Source organism: Salmo salar, chromosome 23, assembly GCF_965601325.2.
Source record: "Salmo salar chromosome 23, fSalSal1, whole genome shotgun sequence".
Classification (NCBI taxonomy): Eukaryota; Metazoa; Chordata; class Actinopteri; order Salmoniformes; family Salmonidae; genus Salmo; species Salmo salar.
Window position 1 is genome coordinate 38,178,311 of NC_138313.1, and position 23,436 is coordinate 38,201,746.

A 23,436-nucleotide genomic window follows, 5' to 3' on the forward strand; every position below is an offset into this window, starting at 1 on the left:
CCTGATTCAATTTTTCTCAGGTTTTTTGCCTGCCATATGAGTTCTGTTATACTCACAGACACCATTCAAACAGTTTTAGAAACTTCAGAGTGTTTTCTATCCAAATCTACTAATAATATGCATATTCTATGTTCTGGGCCAGAGTAGTAACCTGTTTAATTTCGGTACGTTTTTCATCCGGCCGTGAAAATACTGCCCCCTAGCCCCAACAGGCTACGCAATGCATCCCAAATATATCTGGTGGAAACTTCAAGGCAAGCAAAATAAACAACACCCATACTCATTGATGTATGGGTGAGTGTTCTTGTTTTAGCCAGGCTGTGTTGTTGTCTGTGCCATGCCAGACATAGGCTAGGTGTTGGCTAAAGGAGAAACAGACTGGCAACCAGGCTTGACAGGATAAGTTGCGTTACAGGAGAAGCAATGAAGCAACTCAGAAAGGCACTTTATGCCGCCCATACAACCAAGTGGTAGGCCTGATCACCGGCAACGATGAGACAGCCTATAGGGAGGAGGTCAGAGAACTGGCAGTGTGGTGCCAGGACAACAACCTCTCCCTCAATGTCAGCAAGACAAAGGAGCTGATCGTGGACTACAGGAAAAGGCGGGCCGAACAGGTCCCCATTAACATCAACAGTGCTGTAGTGGAGCGGGTCGAGAGTTTCAAGTTCCTTGGTGTCCACATCACCAACTGTCTATCATGGTCCAAACACACCAAGACAGTCGTGAAGATGGCATGACAAAACCTTATCCCCTCAGGAGACTGAAAAGATTTGGCATGGGTCCCCAGATCCTCAAAGTTCTACAGCTGCTCCATCGAGAGCATCCTGACCGGTTGCATCACCGCCTGGTATGGCAACTGCTCGTCATCTGACCGTAAGGCGCTATAGAGGGTAGTGTGTACGGCCCAGTACATCACTGAGGCCAAGCTTCCTGCAATCCAGGACCTATATAATAGGCGGTGTCAGAGGAAAGCCCATAAAATTGTCAGAGACTCCAGTCACCCAAGTCATAGACTGTTTTCTCTGCTACCACACGGCAAGCGGTACCGGAGCGCCAAGTCTAGGACCAAAAGGCTCCTTAACAGCTTCTACCCCCAAGCCATAAGACTGCTGAACAATTAATCAAATGGCCACCAGACTATTACGTTGACCCCCCCCCCCCCCCCCAATTTGTTTTGTACACTGCTGCTACTCGCTGTTTATTCTCTATGCATAGTCACTTCACCCCTACCTACATGTACAAATTACCTCTAACCTGTACCCCCGCACAATAACTTGGTACAGGTACCCCCTGTGTATAGCCTCGTTATTATTGTGTTACTTTTTTATTATATTTGACTTTAGCTTATTTGGGAAATCTTTTCTTAACTCTTCTTGAACTGCACTGTTGGTGAAGGGCTTGTAAGTAAGTAAGTATTTCATGGTAAGGTCTACACTTGTTGTATTCAGCACATGTGACAAATAAAGTTTGATTTGATTTACACTCAAAACGATATTGCCAGCCCCTTAGTTGATTCCAGTTGGAACATTCAAAGCAAAGAATAACCAAGAGCAGATGTTGAACGAAAGTTTAAGTATTTACCAACATATTAGTCCTAACATGAAACATTGGCATTGCATGAAGTTGTTCTATCGTGTGGAATAGGCACATCAGTGCTATGCACAACCCCAGATCAACCCTAGCCCTTTCCCCTAAGCTCTTCATGTTGATCTGAAAGAATTGGATTGGACTCGATTCAACTGCACAACAAATCATCCAATCCACGATAACTTGAATCAGGTATCGGTGCTGGGATAAAACCAAAATGTGCACACCCTGTGGGTCCCCCAGGAATGGCTTGAGAAACTCCACAGTTCTAAATCAAATTTCAAATCAAATTTTATTTGTCACTTGTTTTGTAAACAACAGGTGTAGACTAACAGTGAAATACTTACTTATGGGCCCTTCACAACAATGCAGAGATACAAGAAAATAGAGAAATAATAGAAAAGTAATAACACATAATAATAAAAGCAACGATAACTTGGCTATATACAAGCGGCACCAGTACTGAGTCGATGTGCAGTGGTACGATTTAATTGAGGTAGATATGTACATATAACAAGGAATAAAGTGACTAGGCAACAGGATAGATAATTAACAGAAGCAGCAGCGTATATCTGATTAGTCAAAAAAGTTTGTGCACAGAGGGTAAATTCAGATAGTCCGGGTAGCTATTGGTAACTATTTAACTAATTATTTAGCATTCTTATGGCTTGGGGGTAGAAGCTGTTCAGGGTACTGTTGGTTCCAGACTGCGACAGCAGAATGAACAGTCTATGGGCAGTGCGCACTACCCTCTATCACTGCAGTGAAATCTCATCAAAGCAGACACACCTGAAGGTGATTAGCTCATTAGCTCCCCACAGGAGCACACCTGCAACCAGTTAGTGTGTGATTAGAGAGGAAGAAACCAGAGTAAACTTCCGAAAAAGGGAAAACAACTGGGTTGTGTTTTGTAATGGATAACGGCATATGTACTTGTTTTGGGCAAGTTCATATAGCTGAGGCACCATCAAATATGTTTCTACTATGCATTAAACACATTTCAACTCTCTCTCGGCAGGGACTCTAAACCAAAACAACTGGGCCAACAAGTACCCATCATGCAGCAATGCTAGACAGTCGCCCATCAACATCGAGGAGGAGCTGACACAGGTCAAAGTTCAGTTCCAAAAGCTGAAGTTTGAGGGCTGGGAGGAGGCGATGTCTGATAGGACCACCATCAAGAATGACGGCAAGACCGGTATGAGCTCTCAGGTCACCAGAAGTCTCATAATAAAACCAGCCAGTAATGAAACTGTAAAGCTAAAGTAATACAATAAAATAATCAGCCATTAAGGCAGCTAGCTATTCAGTAGCCACACTGCCTGTTTCTGAGCCTGGTGGTCTGGGTCTTAATTACAGTCTAATTATAATATATACAAATATTGAGCATTGTTGTTGTAGTGAATACTTATGGCACTTTTTAAACTGATGGTACAATTACTTGTTTCTGGTGGGGAGATGATTGAAGGTGTTTTTGCCTTTCTTGGTATGAAATTGGCATGAAATATAATACCCTACATGCTGTGAATGTAAATATGTGTGTGAATGTGCGCGTATGTGCATGTACATGTGAGAGCGAGAGTTTTTCTGTTCTCCATTGGCAGGCTTCAGGCCACATCAATATACTGTGTGTGGTTGTATGTGTATATTGGTTAATGGGTTCAAATAATGCTCTGTGTGTGTTCTCTCCAGTGGCGGTGAACCCAGAGGGGGATTTCTATGTGAGTGGAGGGGGGCTGAGGGGCAGGTTTAAGGTGGGGAGAATCACCTTCCACTGGGGCCGCTGTAACGCTTCCTCAGAGGGCTCCGAGCACAGTCTCAGTGGGGTCAAGTACCCCCTGGAGGTAAGACCTGACACTCACTCATTATTTCTCCATTCTGATTGTTTTATAGTCAACCAAACTAAGATCAAGTTAACAGTTAAGTAGTCCAATTTGTAGAACTTTTCATTTATTTAGCACTGTATCAAAATATATTGTAATAAACGGTATTATAAAAATCCATACCGGTATGTGGATCCATTCCAGTATACCTTAAAATAGTATATATCGCCCAGCCTTAGACCTACTCCAAATGACAGTACATAGGATCTCAACCATATCCTGTATCTTGTCTCTGTATTTGTATTTATTATGGATCCCCATTATCAATCAATCAAATGTATTTATAAAGCCCTTTTTACATCAGCCGATGTCACAAAGTGCTGTACAGAAACCCAGCCTAAAACCCCAAACAGCAAGCAATGCAGGTGTAGAAGCACGGTGGCTAGGAAAACTCCCTAGAAGGCCGGAACCTAGGAAGAAACCTAGAGAGGAACCAGGCTATGAGGGGTGGCCAGTCCTCTTCAGGCTGTGCCGGATGGAGATTATAACAGAACATGGCCAAGATGTTAAAACGTTCATAGATGACCAGCAGGGTCAGATAATAATAATCACAATGGTTGTAGAGGGTGCAACAGGTCAGCACCTCAGGAGTAAATGTCAGTTGGCTTTTCATAGCCGATCATTCAGAGTTAGAGGCAGCAGGTGCGGTAGAGAGAGAGTCCAAAACAGCAGGTCTGGGACAAGGTAGCACATCCAGTGAACAGGCAAGGGTTCCATAGCCGCAGGCAGAACAGTTGAAACTGGAGCAGCAGCATGACCGGGTGGACTGGGGACAGCAAGGAGTCATCAAGCCAGGTAGTCCTGAGGCATGGTCCTGGGGCTCATGTTATACAATACATGCATGTTTTGTTCAATCAAGTTCATATTTATATCAAAAACCTGCTTTTTACATTAACATGTTTTGTTCAGAACTAGCATACCCACCGAAAACTTCCGGGGAATTTACTAAATTACTCATGATAAACGTTGACAAAAAACATAAAAATTATTATTATGCAATCGCGGTGTCCGATTTTAAAATAGCTTTTCGGTGAAAGCACATTTTGCAATATTCTGAGTACATAGCCCGGCCATCACGGCTAGCTATTTCGACACCCACCAAGTTTGGCACTCACAAAACTCAGATTTACTATTAGAAAAATTGGATTACCTTTGCTGTTCTTCGTCAGAATGCACTCCCAGGACTTCTACTTCAACAACCAATGTTGTTTTAGTTCCAAATAATCCATAGTTATATCCAAATAGCTCCGTTCAAGTCACTATTCGAAGGGTGACGCGCCGGCGCGTTTCGTGACAAAACATTTCAAAATATTCCATTACCGTACTTCGAAACATGTCAAACGCTGTTTAAAATCTATTTTTATGCGATTTTTCTCATAAAATAGCGATAATATTCCAACCGGGAGACGTTGTATCCGTTCAAACACTGAAAGAAAAACATGGAGTCGTCACATGCACGCGCTCCAGTGCCATTGTCCTCAGAAGGACCACTCACCCAAACCCCTGCTGTTTTTCGCCCAGAGACTGCAGAGCTATCATTCCACGTTCTGGCGCCTTCCTAGAGCCAATGAAAGCCTTAGAAAATGTCACGTTACAGCAGAGATCCTGTATTTTCGATAAAGAGGCTATAGAAGGACAAGAAATGGTCAGACAGGGCACTTCCCATATAGAATCTTCTCAGGTTTTGGCCTGCCATCTGAGTTCTGTTATACTCACAGACACCATTCAAACAGTTTTAGAAACTTTAGGGTGTTTTCTATCCAAATCTACCAATTATATACATATTCTAGTTTCTGGGCAGGAGTAATAACCAGATTAAATCGGGTACGTTTTTTATCCGGCCGTGAAAATACTGCCCCCATCCCAAACAGGTTAAAGTACATTTCTGCAGCGTTAGTAAAGATGTGATCAATATTTGTTGATGATTTCATTCCTGGTTGATTGACTGATAACCTGAACCAGGTTGCAGACACTGGTTATAGTTTGAAGCTGTTTCTTGAGCGGTCAGCCTGATGAAAGCCAGTCCATATTGAAATCAGTGTACAGTCGTGGCCAAAAGTTTTGAGAATGACACAAATATACATTTTCACAGTCTGCCTCAGTTTGTATGGTGGCAATTTGCATATACTCCAGAATGTTATGAAGAGTGATCAGATGAATTGCAATTAATTGCAAAGTCCCTCTTTGCCATGCAAATGAACTCAATGCCCAAAAAACATTTCCACTGCATTTCAGCCCTGCCACAAAAGGACCAGCTGACATCATGTCAGTGATTTTCTCGTTAACACAGGTGTGAGTGTTGACGAGGACAAGGCTGGAGATCACTCTGTCATGCTGATTGAGTTTCGAATAACAGACTGGAAGCTTCAAAAGGAGGGTGGTGCTTGGAATCATTTGTTCTTCCTCTGTCAGCCATGGTTACCTGCAAGGAAACAAGTGCCGTCATCATTGCTTTGCACAAAAAGGGCTTCACAGGCAAGGATATTGCTACCAGTAAGATTGCACCTAAATCAACCATTTATCGGATCATCAAGAACTTCAAGGAGAGAGGTTCAATTGTTGTGAAGAAGGCTTCAGGGCACCCAAGAAAGTCCAGCAAGCACCAGGACAGTCTCCTAAAGTTGATTCAGCTGCGGGATCGGTGCACCAACAGTACAGAGCTTGCTCAGGAATGGCAGCAGGCAGGTGTGAGTGCATCTGCACACACAGTGAGGCAAAGACTTTTGGAGGATGGCCTGGTGTCAAGAAGGGCAGCAAAGAAGCCACTTTCTTCTCTAGGAAAAACATCAGGGACAGACTGATATTCTGCAAAAGGTACAGAGATTGGACTGCTGAGGACTGAGGTAAAGTCATTTTCTCTGATGAATCCCCTTTCCGATTGTTTGGTGCATCCGGAAAAAAGCTTGTCCGGAGAAGACAAGGTGATTGCTACCATCAGCCCTGTGTCATGCCAACAGTAAAGCATCCTGAGACCATTCATGTGTGGGAATGCTTCTTAGCCAAGGGAGTGGGCTCACTCACAATTTTGCCTAACAACACAGCCATGAATAAAGAATGATACCAACACATCCTCCGAGAGCAACTTCTCTCAACCATCCAGGAACAGTTTGGTGACGAACAATGCCTGTTCCAGCATGATGGAGCACCTTGCCATAAGGCAAAAGTGATGACTAAGTGGCTCGGGGAACAAAACATCGATATTTTGGGTCCGTGGCCAGGAAACTCCCCAGACCTTAATGCCATTGAGAACTTGTGGTCAATCCTCAAGAGGCGGGTGGACAAACAAAACCCCACAAATTCTGACAAACTCCAAGCATAGATTATGCAAAAATGGGCTACCATCAGTCAGGATGTGGCCCAGAATTTAAGTTACAGCATGCCAGGGCGGATTGCAGAGGTCTTGAAAAAGAAGGGTCAACACTGCAAATATTGACTCTTTGCATCAACTTGTAACGGCTGTCTTTGGAAGAAGAGGACCAAGGTGCAGCGTGGAATTTGTTCATCTTTTATTTTGGATGAAAAAGGCACTTCACAAAGAAAAACAAACGACAGCCAAACAGTCCTGTCAGGTATCCTAACACACTAAACAGAAATTAACTACCCACAAACCCCAAAGGAAACAGGCTGCCAAAGTATGACTCCCAATCAGCGACAACGATGTACAGCTGTCCCTGATTGAGAGCCATACCAGGCCAAAACAAAGAAATACAAGGCATAGAAAAAAGGACATAGAATGCCCACCCAAATCACACCCTGACCAACCTAAATAGAGACATAAAAAAGGCTCTCTCAGGTCAGGGCGTGACAGTACCCCCCCCCCAAAGGTGCGGACTCCGGCCACAAAACCTGAACCTATAGGGGAGGGTCTGGGTGGGCATTTCTCCACGGTGGCGACTCTGGTGCGGGACGCAGACCCCGCTCCACCACTGCCTCACCCCACTTTGGTGGCGCCTCTAGAGCTGGGTCCCTCACCGCGGGCCCCGGACAGGCGGGCGACTCTAGCTGCGCCGGAGGACAGGCGGGCGACTCTGGCTGTGCCGGAGGACGCACCAGGCTGGGGAGGCGCACAGGAGGTCTGGTGTGTGGGGCTGGCACAGTCTTCACCAGACGGCTAGCACGCACCTCAGGACGAGCATGGAGAGCTGACTCAGGTGACATCAATTCGAGGACACACTCCGTAGGGCGAATGTCGTGCCTCATGCACCAACACAACAGCTCTCTCATATCTCTCTCCTCCAATCTCCCCATCAACTCCTTCACTGTCTCTGCTTCGCTCCCGTCGCTCACCTCCAACTTCACCCCGACTGGCTCTGGTTCCATCCTCGGCACCGCCGACCGTCCCGTGTGCCCCCCCCCCCAAAAAAAAAAATCTTGGGGCTGCCTCTCCTCCTCTTGCCGTGCCAGCCGATCCTCCCAGAAACGCCGTTCTGCCTTCGCTGCCTCTATCTCCTCCGGCGGGCGGCGGTATTCTCCAGCATGTCTCAAGGGTCCCTTTCCGTCCAGTATCTCTTCCCAAGTCCAGGAGTCCTGAACCCTTTGCTCCTCCTTACCACGCTGCTTGGTCCGTTGTAGGTGGGTAGTTCTGTAACGGCTGTCTGAAGAAGTAGACCAAGGCGCAGCGTGTTGAGTGCTCATATTTAATTTTAATCGAGACACTTTGAACAAAACAAGAAAATGACAGCCAAACAGTTCTGTCAGGTAAAACTAAACAGAAATTAACTACCCACAAACCCCAAAGGAAAACAGGCTGCCTAAGTATGACTCCTAATCAGCGACAAAGATGTACAGCTGTCCCTGATTGAGAGCCATACCAGGCCAAAACAAAGAAATACAAAGCATAGAAAAAAGGTCATAGAATGCCCACCCAAATCACACCCTGACCAACCTAAATAGAGATATAAAAAAGGCTCTCTCAGGTCAGGGCGTGACACAACTTCTTGTAATTGTCAATAAAAAATTGACGCTTATGAAATGCTTGTAATTATACTTCAGTATTCCATAGTAACATCTGACAAAAATATCTAAAGACACTGAGGCAGCAGACTAATATTTCTGTCATTCTCAAAACGTTTGGCCACGACAGTAGTGTTCAATGACAGTACATAGGATATCAACCATCTCCTGTACCTTATCTCTGTCTGTTCCAGATGCAGATCTACTGTTATGAAGCGCTTCACTTTGAGTCCATAGACCAGGCCATCAAGGACGGGGGCAGGATCACAGCTCTCTCTGTGCTGTTAGAGGTGTGTGTTTGTATGTTGTGACTTTCTATGGCCGTGTAATAAATGTCTGGAGCAAATAGTGTGTTAAGTGGTGCTCCAGCGGGGGGTGGTTCAGGTAGGTAGGTATTCTAGGTAGATTGGGTGGAGCGGATTTTCCTGGTGGGGGGTTCAGGTAGGTAGGTACTGTAGGTAGATTGGGTGGAGTTGGTGTTCCTGAGGGGGTTCAAGAAGGTCGGTACTGTAAGTAGATTGGGTGGAGCGGGTGTTCCTGAGGGGGTTCAGGCAGGTAGGTACTCTAGGTAGATTAGCTGTCGACACTGACAGGAAGAGTGTATTTGCACTGTCTGTGTGTTTATGCGTTTGTGTGGATGTGTTTGTTTGTGTTTTAGCTTGTGTGTGTGTTCATGCATGCATGTGTGTGTGTGTGCATGACCTGTGTCAAGAGTGTGTAGTGGATAATTTTGCACCCATACCAGCAAGGTTTTTCATAGTCGATGAGGGATGACATATCTACTTGCAATGGCATGACTTACCATTAGGTAGAGGCAATTGGCTCACATCATCAAGGGGCCTCGTGAACTAGCATAATTTAGAAAAATCTATGCTAGTAATATTTTTTTTTTTGTACAATTATTCCGCACGAGGCCCCTAGATTAGGCTACACTCCGCTACAGACCCTGAAATCAAAGGGGACAGGATAATGGAACTGATTACCCACCACAGTATCAGACTGAGTACAGATTAGACATGCATTATAGAGTTTGGGTTCAGCTGTGGATTATACAGTCTCTAGGTATTAGCTTGCATCAGTGTGGGCTTCAGTTTAGCATCATTGTTAGCTTCAGCTTAGTTTAGCATCAGTGTTAGCTTCAGTTTAGCAGGTCACAGCTTTAAAGCAGCCTAAAAATGTAGGGACACAAAAAAGTGAAGGAGAGGAGAGGAAGCCACTGTAGACTTTTGAGAGGTCTGACTAACCTGTTTCCATTCCCTCTTTACAGACAGGCATCGAAGACAATGACAATTACGTGGCCATTATCGACGGAGTCAACAGTGTCAGCCGATTCGGTATGCCAAACTGACCTACAGTAACCTTAAACTCATCCAGTGCTCACCTTAAAATAGTGTATCTAACGTAACGACTCGCTAGGTGTGGCTGGTAGGATGTCAATGATGAGGAACTTTGACAAGAACAATGGCGTATTTATTCAAATAAATGGGTTCACAAAAAGGATGGTAAAAAAATGTCGCTCAAAACCACTCCCACACACAGGGGATAAACTTAACTTAGACTGGAACTTAACTTAAGAGACTAAATAGCTGGGCTGCTATCCAGCTTACCAGCCGATTTGTTCTTTCCATTCCTGTGGAAAGTCAATGTGCATGGGCTTCCTCCAAATGTCTGTAGAGCTCAGCCTCCGGCATCCAGCAAGGAGCTCCTCCCCTTTGGTCTGAGTGAGCACCTTAAATGTCTCCACTGTGCTGCAGCCTAAAGCTTAGTGTATACTTCCCAGTCAAAACAGTTTGCACATATATTGCGACTACATTTTCTGGCGTTTTTTTGTTTTGTTTTGGGGGTTGGTAGGGTTTTAGCACACACAATTATTTCTTGATGCAAACCAAAGTTCGTAGCTGAAGTCTACGCCCCTTCGTCAGTGATTGGTCAACAGTAGGGATTCTTCAATGAGGAGTTTGTTGTCTTTCAACTAGACAACTACTTTTCATGCACATTTTTTCCCTTGAAAAATACTGCACCAAACATCTTAGTTAATTTAAAATTGCACGACCTAAGACCTTTGCAAAAATGTAAAAATTAATGACAGATTTCTTGATTTAACTTCGATTGATTCGAACTATTTTGAGGAAGTGTTACTGGGTATGTTGTTGATATGGCATCTCAAGAGGAACAAACAACATTAATATGGCAGCTTTTTTCTAGTTTTTCAAGCGAAGGTCTTTAGGGACTATGTGAGACGAGATATTCACTTCGCCTAGTCGAGTTCTGCTAGGAGCAAACCGAACCTATGTATGCGGACACCTTAACGACGCGGAGTGGCTTCAAGTGCAGGGCGTGGCACTGCAACCTAGCTTGCTGCAGCCTAGTCTGCTGGTTGTGGTGTGTGGCTGATGCCCCAAATAGTGGCATTCCCCAGCCACACCACCTGGGGCGCCACACTGAGTTAACCAAACACAAAGCCACCTTATCCAAGCGTAGCTATAAACCCCTAGCTTGCGTTTCATTATAGATTTATTACTGCACAGTACTAATAAAAAGTCTGCATAGCCTGGGCTATTAGAAACTGGGTGGTTCAAGCCCTGAATGCTGATTGGCTGAAAGGTATGACAAAACATGTATTTTTACTGTTCTAATTACCTTTGTAACCAGTTTATAACAGCAATAAGGCACCTCAGGGTTTGTGGTATATGGCCAATATAGCACAGTTAAGGGCTGTATCCAGGCACACCGCGTTGCATCGTGCGTTAGAACAGCCCTGAGCTGCGGTATATTGGCCATATACCACACCTCCTCTTAAGTGTAGTTAATTCATGCTAATGGCAGTTGAAGTTTGTCATGCAAGAAGGCATTACAAAGGACTTCAGTGCATCAGCTCGTTGTTGTGGGTTGTGTCAAGCTCTCTTATGAAAGGTAGTTGTACAAACTTCTTTGTACAGATTTAAAGTCAAGTGCCACTCTACCCCACAGTCATACACCCACTATCTCACTGTGTAATGATAATGAAACATTTGATGTTTATGTTGTCTATCCTCTCTTCCTCTCACTACTTTATTTTGCCTTCCGTGCATTTTCATCTTACACATGTCCTCCTCTTTTCTCCTCTCCCCTCCTTTTCTCAAGGTAAGAGTGGGATGGTGGGTCCCTTCTCTCTCCGTGGCCTCCTGCCCAACTCAACAGATAAGTACTTCACCTACAACGGCTCCCTCACCACCCCACCCTGCACTGATACCGTGGAGTGGATTGTCTTCAAGAACACTGTGGCCATCTCCGACACGCAGGTGTGTGTGTGTGTGAATAAAAGCAGAGAGTGTGTGTGGAAATATTGTTTTTGTTAGTACAGAAGTGAAAGGGAGCGACAGAGAGAGGGAGAGTGCTGTGCGCCTCCTCATCTCCCTATTTGTCCACTGTCACATGACAGTTGTCTTTTTATAGTATGAATGGGTTGGGTGGAAGCTTAACATATGCTCCTTCAAGTCGCTATTCATAATTGGTTGTAGCTCTGTGTGTCTGTTTCTTTGTGTGTGTGTGTGTGTGTGTGTGTGTGTGTGTGTGTGTGTGTGTGTGTGTGTGTGTGTGTGTGTGTGTGTGTGTGTGTGTGTGTCTGTACCATGTGTTTCATTTTAAGCAGAGTGAAGGCCTCTGTCTATATTTCTTGGATTTAATGACCGCTTGTGTACACCTCAGGGTAACACCTGTCAATCACAAATACCTTGAGGGCTACAGGGAAGACACACACACACACACAAACACACACACACACACACTCTCTCGCACTCATTTGATCAAATCAAATGTATTTATAAAGCCCTTCTTACATCAGCTGATATCTCAAAGTGCTGTACAGAAACCCAGCCTAAAACAGCCAAACAGAAAGCAATGCAGGTGTAGAAGCACGGTGGCTAGGAAAAACTCCCTAGAAAGGCCAGAACCTAGGAAGAAACCTAGACAGGAACCAGGCTATGAGGGGTGGCCAGTCCTCTTCTGGCTGTGCCGGGTGGAGATTATAACAGAACATGGCCAAGATGTTTCAAATGTTCATAGATGACCAGCAGGGTCAAATAATAATAATCACAGTGGTTGACGAGGGTGCAACAGGTCAGCACCTCAGGAGTAAATGTCATTTGGTTTTTCATAGCCGATCATTCAGAGTATCTCGACCGCTCCTGCTGTCTCTAGAGAGTTGAAAACAGCAGGTTTGGGACAGGTAGCACGTCCGGTGAACAAGTCAAGGTTCCATAGCCGCAGGCAGAACAGTTGAAACTGGAGCAGCAGCATGGCCAGGTGGACTGGGGACAGCAAGGAGTCATCAGGCCAGGTAGTTCTGAGGCATGGTCCTAGGGTTCAGGTCCTCCTCCTCCGAGAGAGAAAGAAAGAACTAGAGGGAGCATACTTAAATTCACACAGGACACCGGATAAGACAGGAGAAATACTCCAGGTATAACAGACTGACCCTAGCCCCCCGACACATAAATTACTGCAGCATAAATACTGGAGGCTGAGACAGGAGGGGTCGGGAGACACTGTGGCCCCGTCCGACGATACCCCCAGACAGGGCCAAACAGGCAGGATATAACCCCACCCACTTTGCCGAAGCACAGCCCCCACACCACTAGAGGGATATCTTCAACCACCAACTTACCATCCTGAGACGAGGCTGAGTATAGCCCACAAATATCTCCGCCACGGCACAACCCAAGGGGGGTCGCCAACCCAGACAGGAAGATCACGTCAGTGACTCGACGCAGCCCTCCTAGGGACAGCATGGAAGAGCACCAGTAAGCCAGTGACTCAGCCCCTGTAATAGGGTTAGAGGCAGAGAATCCCAGTGGAGAGAGGGGAACCGGCCAGGCAGGGACAGCAAGGGCGGTTCGTTGCTCCAGAGCCTTTCCGTTCACCTTCACACTCCTGGGCCAGACTACACTCAATCATAGGACCTACTGAAGAGATGAGTCTTCAATAAAGACTTAAAAGTTGTGACCGAGTCTGCGTCTCTTACATGGGTAGGCAGACCATTCCATAAAAATGGATGTCTATAGGAGAAAGCCCTGCCTCCAACTGTTTTCTTAGAAATTCTAGGGACAGTTAGGAGGCCTGCGTCTTGTGACCGTAGCGTACGTGTAGGTATGTACGGCAGGACCAAATCGGAAAGATAGGTAGGAGCAAGCCCATGTAATGCTTTGTAGGTTAGCAGTAAAACCTTGAAATCAGCCCTTGCCTTAACAGGAAGCCAGTGTAGAGAGGCTAGCACTGGAGTTATATGATCACATTTTGTGGTTTTATTGTAGATTCTAGCAGCTGTGTTTAGCACTAACTGAAGTTTATTTAGTGCTTTATCCGGATAGCTGGAAAGTAGAGCATTGCAGTAGTCTGACCTAGAAGTGACAAAAGCATGGATTAGTTTTTCTGCATAATTTTTGGACAGAAAGTTTCTGATTTTTGCAATGTTACGTAGATGGAAAAAAGTTGTCCTTGAAGCAGACTTGATATGTTCGTCAAAAGAGAGATCAGGGTCAAGAGTAACGCCGAGGTCCTTCACAGTTTTATTTGAGACGACTGTACAACCATCAAGATTAATTGTCAGATTCAACAGAAGATCTCTTTGTTTCTTGGGACCTAGAACAAGCATCTCTGTTTTGTCCGAGTTTAAAAGTAGAACATTTGCAGCCATCCACTTCCTTATGTCTGAAACACAGGCTCCAGCGAGGGCAATTTTTTTTTTTGGGGGGATAACTTTTCACACTCCTTTCAATCTTTAACTGTTGACATCCTGTTGTCTGACACTAGCATCACACAGGCTCTTTCTCTTTTAACTGGCTTTCAGTCTGCATGGTTTGGATCATGTATGGTATGATAATGTCACGTCTCAAGTTTCAAAAGACTTTGGAAGGTCATTTCGGGATAATTGTTCCTCTATTGTGTAGTTTTTCAAGCACTCCCTCGAGGCGTACAGGAACACTTGCTTTTATGGGATAACATGACCATATTGTCAGTCGTGCATACAGTCTACAGTGAGATCCAAAAGTATTGGGACAGTGACCCATTTTGTGTTGTTTTGGCTCTGTACTCCATCACTTTGGATTTGAAAAGTGCAGACTGCCAGCTTTAATTTGATTGTATTTTAATCCATATCGCTTGAACTTTTTAGAAATTGTAGCACTTTTTGTACATAGTCCCCCCATTTTAGGGGACCAAAAGTATTGTGACAAATTCACTGATGTTTATCGAAGTAGTAAAAAGTATTTGTTTCTAAACACTTCTACATGAATGTGGATGCAACCATGATTACGGATAATCCTCAATGGATCGTGAATAACGATGAGTGAGAAAGTTAGACGCACAAATATCATACTCCCAAGACATGCTAACCTCTCACCATTACAATAACAGGGGAGGTTAGCATTTTTAGGGGGGTATGATATTTGTGCGTCTAACTTTCTCACTCATCGTTATTCACGATTCATTCTGGATTATCCTTAATCATGGTAGAATCCACATTAATGTAGAAGTCTTTAGAAACATATTTTATTCTTATTTACAATAAAAGTGACACAAATGATACAATGCATTATTAAAAATATATTTATATTGGGGACAAAATAATCTGAAATACAACCAAAACAAATAACAAATGCTTCCAACCAGTTTGTATAGTCACAAGCTTGATGTAGTCATTAAGTGCTATGAATATGGGATCAAAAACTTAACTTTTTACTACTTTAATACACATAAAACTAGTATGTAGTAGTAGTATCCCTAAAATGAAGGGACTATGTACAAAAAGTGCTGTAATGAAAAGACCCTCAAACTAAAGCTAACAGTCTGCCCTCAAATCCAAAGTGCTAGAGTAAAGAGCCCCCCCCAAAATGTTTTATAAAAATAAATGTCACTGTCCCAATACTTTTGGAGCTCGCTGTATATTCAAACATGCTACATTGTCCTCATCAGCGTTGTTTTGATAGCTTTCATTAATAATCAGTCATAAGTATTTCAAAGTAGTGTATGTACTAATTATTAAATTAGTATTTCAGCAATTACAAATATTAAACCTTATTACTACTGTGTGTTTCTAAACAACACCAGAATATACCCAAGGTTGCCTGAGGCCCTAATTGTTTTCAGTCACGGTTTTGGCCCCCAGTCACATTCACAGCCACTCTGGTTGGAATGCAGTGTGAGTCAGAGCACCAGAGCTATTTACATTGCATTCAAAAAGTAATTAGACCCCTTGATTTTTCCACATTTTGTTACGTTACAGCCTTATTTTTAAATGGATTGGGGAAAAAATTCACTCAGCAATCTACACACAATACCCCATAATGACAAAGCAAAAACCGCTTTTAAAAAAATACAACAGAAAATTACATTTACATAAGTATTCAGACCCTTTACTCAGTACTTTGTTGAAGTACCTTTGGCAATGATTACAGCCTCAAGTCTTCTTCGGTATGACGCTACAAGCTTGGCACACCTGTATTTGTGAAGTTTCTCACTTTATTCTCTGCAGATCCTCTCAAGCTCCGTCAGGTTGTATGGGAAGCATCGCTGCACAGCTATTTTCAGGTCTCTCCAGAGATGTTCAATCAGGTTCAAGTTTGAGCTCTGGCTGGGCCACTCAAGGATATTCAGAGACTTGTCCTGAAGCCTGCATTGTCTTGGCTGTGTGCTTAGGGTCATTGTCCTGTTCGAAGGTGAACCTTCGCCCCAGTCTGATGTCCTGAGGGCTCTGGAGCAGGTTTTCATCAAGGATCTCTCTGTACTTTTGCTCTGTTCATCTTCCCCTAGATCCTGACTCCCAGTCTCTGCTGCTGAAAAACATCCCCACAGCATGATGCTGCCACCACCATGCTTCACCGTAGGGATGGTGCCAGGTTTCCTCCAGATGGGACGCTTGGCATTCAGGCCAAAGAGTTCAATCTTGGTTTCATCAGACTAGTCATTTAGGTACCAATTGGCAAACTAATTGGTAACAATTGGCAAACTCAAGCTGTCATCTGCCTTTTACTGAGCAGTGGCTTCCATAAAGGCCTGATTGGTGGAGTGCTGTAGAGATGGTTGTCCTTCTGGAAGGTTCTCCCATCTCCACAGAGGAACACTAGAGCTCTGTCAGAGTGACCATCGGGTTCTTGGTCACCCGATTGCTCAGTTTTGCCGGGCGGCCAGCTCTTGGAAGTGTTTTGGTGGTCCCAAATTTCTTCCACTTATGAATGATGGAGGTCACTGTGTTCTTGGGGACCTTCAATGCTGCAGACATATTTTGGTACCTTTCCCCAGATCTGTGCCTCGACACAATCCTGTTTCGTAGCTCTACGGACAATTCCTTCGACCTCATGGCTTGGTTTTTGATCTGACTTACACTGTCAACTGTGGGACCTTATAAAGACAGGTGTGTGCCTTTCCAAATTATGTCCAATCAATTGAATTTACCACAGGTGGACTCCAATAAAGTTGTAGAAACATCTCAAGGATGATCAATAGAAACTCAATTTCGAGTCTCATAGCAAAGGGTCTGAATACTTATGTAAATAAGTTATCTGTTTTTAATTTTTAATACATTTGCAAAAATGTCTAAAAACCTGTTTTCGCTGTGTCATTATGGGGTATTTTATGTAGATTGATGAGGAACATGATTTATTTAATCCATTTTAGAATAAGGCTGTAATTTATCTAAATGTGGAAAAAGGGAAGAGGTCTGAATTATTTCCGAATGCACTGTATATACAGTGTTACACAATAGACTGTACAAGAGGTGTATATGATATACATGCATGCTTGTGTGTAGCACGTGTGTGTTAGGGTGTGAGAGGACTGAATACTGTTTGAACCAGTTGTTTAGGTCTATGTGTATAATGATAATAGTAATACAGCCATCATTTTCCGATTATCTTTATGTGGCCTCTCCTTGTGTGGCCTTGTGCCCAAGGACACAATGTGAAATCACCATGCATTAACAAGCACTACTGTGTAATAATGTGTTGATGAACGTGTTGGTTGTATTGTGTTGTAGCTGGAGATGTTCTGTGAGGTGATGACCATGCAGCAGGCAGGCTATGTGATGTTGATGGACTACCTGCAGAACAACTTCAGGGAGCAGCAGCAGCAGTTCATGGGACAGGTCTTCTCCTCCTATACCGGCACAGAGGAGGTTCTCACTCCCAGTACGTACCTGTCTGTCTGTCAGAGGAGGTCCTCACTCCCAGTACATACCTGTCTGTCCTGTCTGTCTGTCAGAGGAGGTCCTCACTCCCTGTACGTACCTGTCTGTCTGTCCTGTCTGTCTGTCAGAGGAGGTCCTTACTCCCTGTACGTACCTGTCTGTCTGTCCTGTCTGTCAGAGGAGGTCCTCACTCCCAGTACGTACCTGTCTGTCCTGTCTGTCTGTCAGAGGAGGTCCTCACTCCCTGTACGTACCTGTCTGTCTGTCCTGTCTGTCTGTCAGAGGAGGTCCTCACTCCCTGTACGTACCTGTCTGTCTGTCCTGTCTGTCTGTCAGAGGAGGTCCTTACTCCCTGTACGTACCTGTCTGTCTGTCAGAGGAGGTCCTCACTCCCAGTATGTACCTGTCTGTCTGTCAGTGGAGGTCCTCACTCCCAGTATGTACCTGTCTGTCAGAGGAGGTCCTCACTCCCAGTACGTACAGTTGAAGTCGGAAGCATACATACACTTAGGTTGGAGTCATTAAAATTTGTTTTTCAACCACTCCACAAATTTCTTGTTAACAAACTATAGTTTTGCCAAGTCGGTTATCTACTTTGTGCATGACACAAGTCATTTTTCCAACAATTCTTTACAAACAGATTATTTCACTTATTATTCACTGTATCACAATTCCAGTGGGTCAGAAGTTTACGTACACTAAGTTGACTGTGCCTTTAACCTCTTACTAGCGGAACCCCTAGCCAACAGCCAATGGGATCGCATGGCGCGAAATACAAAAACAACTAAAATACCACAATTCTATTTTCTCAAACATACGACTATTTTACACCATTTGAAAGATAAACCTCTCCTGAATCCAACCACGTTGTTCGATTTCAAAAAGGCTTTACAGCGAAAGCAAAACATTAGATTATGTTAGGATAGCACCACAGCAAAAAAACAACAACACAGCCATTTTCCTAGCAAGGACAGCCATTTTCCAAGCAAGGGTAGCCGTCCAAAAGCACAAAACCAGCTAAAATTATGCACTAACCTTTGACGATCTTCATCAGATGACACTCCTATGTCATTATGTTAGACAATACATGCATTTTTTGTTCCATCAAGTTCATATTTATATTTAAAAAAAAACATTTTACATTGGCGCGTGACGTTCAGGAAATGTATTCCCACCAAAAACTACCGGTGAATTTACAAAAATACTCATCATAAACGTTGACAAAATACATAACAATTATTTAAAGAATTATAGATACAGTACTCTTTTATGCACCCGCTGTGTCAGATTTCAAAATAACTTTACGTAGAAAGCACATTGTTCAATATTCTGAGTACTGAGCCCCAAGCTATTCAGTTAGCCGTCCAGCCACAGCATCCACAAAACGCTGAAATATGTTAAAAATATTATCTTACCTTTGCTGATCTTCGGCTGAATGCACTCAGAAGGTCTCCCACTTCCAGAAGAAATGTTCATTTGTTCGATAAAGTCCATCATTTATGTCGAAATAAATCTGTTTTGATGGCACGTCCAGATCACCATTCCAAAATGCATCTATCCACCGTTGACGAAAAGTTATAAAGGTCCCTCAGCGTTTATAGAAACATGTCAAACCATGTTCACAATCAATCTTTAGTGTGTTATTATCGTAGAATTTCAATAATATTCCAACCGGACAATAGCAGATTCATTACAAAAGAAAAAGAAAAATGGCTAATCCTTCGTGAGCGCACGCGAGGTAAGGCAACGACACCAGGTCGACCACATACTGTTCCGGGTATTATTCAATCAAATTGTATTCTAGAAGCCTCAAACGAGGTTCTAATGACTGTTGACATCTAGTGGAAGCCTTAGGAAGTGCAATATGACATCACAGACACTGTAGTTTAGCCAGAACATCATTTGAAATGACTACAGCCATCTGAGGTCAAACTTCCTGGTTGGATTTTTCTCTGGTTTTTGCTTGCCATATGAGTTCTGTTATACTCACAGACATCATTCAAACAGTTTTAGAAACTTCAGCGTGTTTTCTATCCAAATCTACTAATAATATGCATATCCTACCTTCTGAGTCTGAGTAAGAGGCAGTTTAATTTGGGTACGTTTTTCATCTGGCCGTGAAAATACTGCCCCCTATAGTGAAGAGGTTAAACTACTTGGAAAATTCCAGAAGATTATGTCATGGCTTTAGAAGCTTCTGATAGGCTAATTGACATAATTTGAGTCAATTGGAGGTGTACCTGTGGATGTATTTCAAGGCCTACCTTCAAACTCAGTGCCTCTTTGCTTGACATCATGGGAAAATCAAAAGAAATCAGCCAAGACCTCAGAAAAAAATTGTAAACCTCCACAAGTCTGGTTCATCCTTGGAAGCAATTTCCAAACACCTGAAGGGACCACGTTCATCTGTACAAACAATAGTACACAAGTATAAACACCATGGGACCACGCAGCCGTCATACTGCTCAGGAAGGAGACATGTTCTGTCTCCTAGAGATGAACGTACTTTGGTGCGAAAAGTGCAAATCAATCCCAGAACAATAGCAAAGGACCTTGTGAAGATGCTGGTGGAAACAGGTACAAAAGGATCTATGTCCACAGTAAGACGAGTCCTATATCAACATAACCTGAAAGGCCGCTCGGCAAGGAAGAAGCCACTGCTCCAAAACCACCATAAAAAAAGCCAGACTACAGTTTGCAACTGCACAAGGGAAGAAAGATCTTACTTTTTGGAGAAATGTCCTCTGGTCTGATGAAACAAAAATATAACATTTTGGCCATAATGACCAGTGTTATGTTTGGAGGAAAAAGGGGGACGCTTGCAAGCCGAAGAACACCATCCCAACCGTGAAGCACGGTGGTGGAAGCCTCATGTTGTGGGGGTGCTTTGCTGCAGGAGAGACTGGTGCACTTCACAAAATAGATGGCATCATGAGGAGGGAAAATTGTGGATATATTGAAGCAACATCTCAAGACATCAGTCAGGAAGTTAAAGCTTGGTCGCAAATGGGTCTTCCAAATGGACAATGACCCCAAGCATACTTCCAAAGTTCTGTCAAAATGGCTTAAGGACGACAAAGTCAAGGTATTGGAGTGGCCATCACAAAGCCCTGACCTCAATCCTATAGAAAATGTGTGGGCCGAACTGAAAAAGCGTGTGCGAGCAAGGAGGCCTACGAACCTGACTCAGTTACACCAGCTCTCCTATCCAGAGCGAGTTACAGTTAGTGCGTTAATCTTAAGATAGCTATGTGGGGCAACCACATTTCACAGTCATAGTAAGTACATTTTTCCTCAAAGTAGCAAAGTCAGAGATAGTAAGAGGGAAAATCGTAAAGTAGGTTGGCCCTAGCTAGCAAAAAGATGACTCTTGTCACTCCTGGAGATATAATGAGTCCTCTAGCTACAGAATAAATCTCTTGTATTCAGTCCTGGTTCTTGGTACTAACACCTGATTCAACTAATCATGGTCTTGATGATGTATGTCTCTGTGCCCAGTATGAAGGAAGTTAGAGGTAGTTATGCGAGCCAATGTTCACTGGCGTTAGCGCAATGACTGGAACTCTATGGGTATCTGCTAGCATGTCTACATTTTCATAGAATTTTCAAATCTGAACAGAAAATAGCAACACACCAATATCAAATGTCCAAAATATATTTGTGACACTGTTGGTGTCCTATTAAAATGTCATAGGGGGATTTTGTTACATATGAGGCAAGCGCTGGTAACCCAACTGTGAACCTGCCTACCTGTCACCACTACTGTGCCCTATTTTGGGCGTCCCTTACCCTACTAAAGAAGTGATTGCAGTTTGATGTGTGTTTTCAACATAATCAGGACTTTAACTATCATGTGGATGCTGGAAGCCTGGCAGGCATTAATATTCAGACAGCATGTTTATGTGTGCCTCCTTAATCATACCCAGACTCTCACGGGGGGGGGGCTTTACAAGTAGGCCGTCATTGTAAATATGAAGAAATTGTTAACTGACTTACCTAGTTAAAAAAAGGTTAAATAAATTCTAACCTTAAAGGGAGAATGCAATTGTTGTGGATGCTTAGGCACCAGGCTAATACACTAAGCCAGGGACAGACCCTCTCTCTCTCCTCTCTGTCTCTCCCTGCCTCTCCCTCTCTCTCTCTCCCTACTTAATGTGTCATGTCCGCATTGATATTAGTCTCTCAGTTTTTTTAGACCAGGTAGTTGCTAGGTTAGCTGCTCAGAGTCTGTGGCTGCCTCCTCACTTTCACAGAGGACTTTTCAAACGTCTTTGAAAAATGGATAGAGTGCATTGAATATGATATAATGTACATGAATAGTTGTGAAATGTCTCTTGCTTCCCTGTTGTTATTGGATATACCATTTGTGTACCAGAGTGAGATGCATGTCGCAACAAAATAGAAATAGCAAGTATTTTTGTGCTTTTGTTGTGATTTTTGTTTTGCGAGTGGTTAGGAAAAGACTCTGTTGTTCCTTTGCTTTTCTCTTGTGTTGAAAAGGGGGTTTGTAGAGCTGTGAGTCTCCCTTTCTGAAATCCCTCACCATCATTAAAAACATTAAATACATGTATTCACCCCTCCACCATCCCCCCTGGGCCAAGGATGAATCAGTAGGTAAACTGAAGTGCAGATTTTAGCATTGATCATGTAGGAAACGTGTCAACGGTTTAGTCATTGTACCTGGCCATTGTCTCAGGTCTCATTTCGATTGATTTTAATCTCTCCCTACTCCCGTAATCTGTATTAATCCCAGGGTCTCAATGTGTCTGTGATCTACGTTAGTACTGGAGCGCTAATCTGTGATGGGACCAATTAGGAAGGACAAACACTCAGTTGAGGCTGATTCTCTTATTTTTGATTCTTATTAATCTAAATTAATTCTAATAATTTGTAATTTTTTTCTCTTGTCTCTCTCTCCCTTTCTCTCTCCCTCTCTTTCTCTCTCTCCCTTCTTTCTCTGTCAGTCTGTAGTTCAGAGCCGGAGAATGTGCAGGCGGACCCCCATAACCTGACCAGCCTGCTGGTGATGTGGGAGCGGCCGAGGGCGGTGTACGATGCTGGGATAGAGAAGTACTCAGTCACTTACAGGCTGGCCCAAGGAGAGGACTCTGCAACCTTCCAGTACCTGACTGACGGAGACCAGGATGTGGTGAGCATCCTTTATGTAGTGGTGGTGGTGGACTAACACACACAGATGACCAAACCCGGTCAATCACATTTCAGAAGGTTTGCAGGAATTAATAAATTAATGAAGGAATGAATGAATGAAGAAACAAATGAAGAAACTAAAGAACCATAGTGTGATTGAATGCAAGAGCAGATGCGATAACCACCTCCACCACCTTCACCTCCTCCACCACCACCACCTTCACCTCCTCCACCAACCACCCTCACCTCCTCCACCACCACCACCACCTTCACTTCTTCCACCACCACCTTCACCTCCACCACCTTCACCTTCACCTCCCCCAACTCCACCTTCTCCACCACCACCACCTCCTCTACCTTCACCTCCTCCTCCACCAACATCACGACCCTAAACCCCCTGTACTCATCTCTCCCTGTTGTTCCCCAGGGGGCCATGCTGCAGGACCTGATAGCCAACACTAGCTATGTGGTGCAGGTGGTGGCCGTGTGCACCAACGGTCTGTACGGTCGCGTGAGCGAGCAGATGTCCGTCGACATGCCCTTCGACGACCCTGGTAAGACTGGCGAGCGCGAGCGCCAATACCTCTACACAGACCGTACGTAGCGTTCTGATTACATGGAGAGTAGAGACCAAACCTAGATGGTTGATCATTTGCAAACCAGTTCCATTTATTGTGTCTCTTTAATGGTAGGTCTTAACAGCAG

The 23,436-nt window shown here is 43.9% G+C and overlaps 1 protein-coding gene across 2 annotated transcripts in view; it reads left to right on the top strand.

Annotated features, from left to right (window-relative positions):
* LOC106584549 (receptor-type tyrosine-protein phosphatase zeta) overlaps positions 1 to 23,436 on the top strand; it is a 114,157-nt gene that overhangs the window by 59,215 nt on the left and 31,506 nt on the right. For both annotated transcript variants that reach the window (XM_082968099.1, XM_082968100.1), the window contains exons 3-10: positions 2,609 to 2,788; positions 3,283 to 3,434; positions 8,621 to 8,716; positions 9,694 to 9,760; positions 11,550 to 11,707; positions 17,434 to 17,584; positions 22,548 to 22,732; positions 23,159 to 23,285. In XM_082968099.1, coding sequence (XP_082824225.1) covers positions 2,609 to 2,788; positions 3,283 to 3,434; positions 8,621 to 8,716; positions 9,694 to 9,760; positions 11,550 to 11,707; positions 17,434 to 17,584; positions 22,548 to 22,732; positions 23,159 to 23,285 — 1,116 coding nt within the window. The remainder of the gene's footprint in view (positions 1 to 2,608; positions 2,789 to 3,282; positions 3,435 to 8,620; positions 8,717 to 9,693; positions 9,761 to 11,549; positions 11,708 to 17,433; positions 17,585 to 22,547; positions 22,733 to 23,158; positions 23,286 to 23,436) is intronic.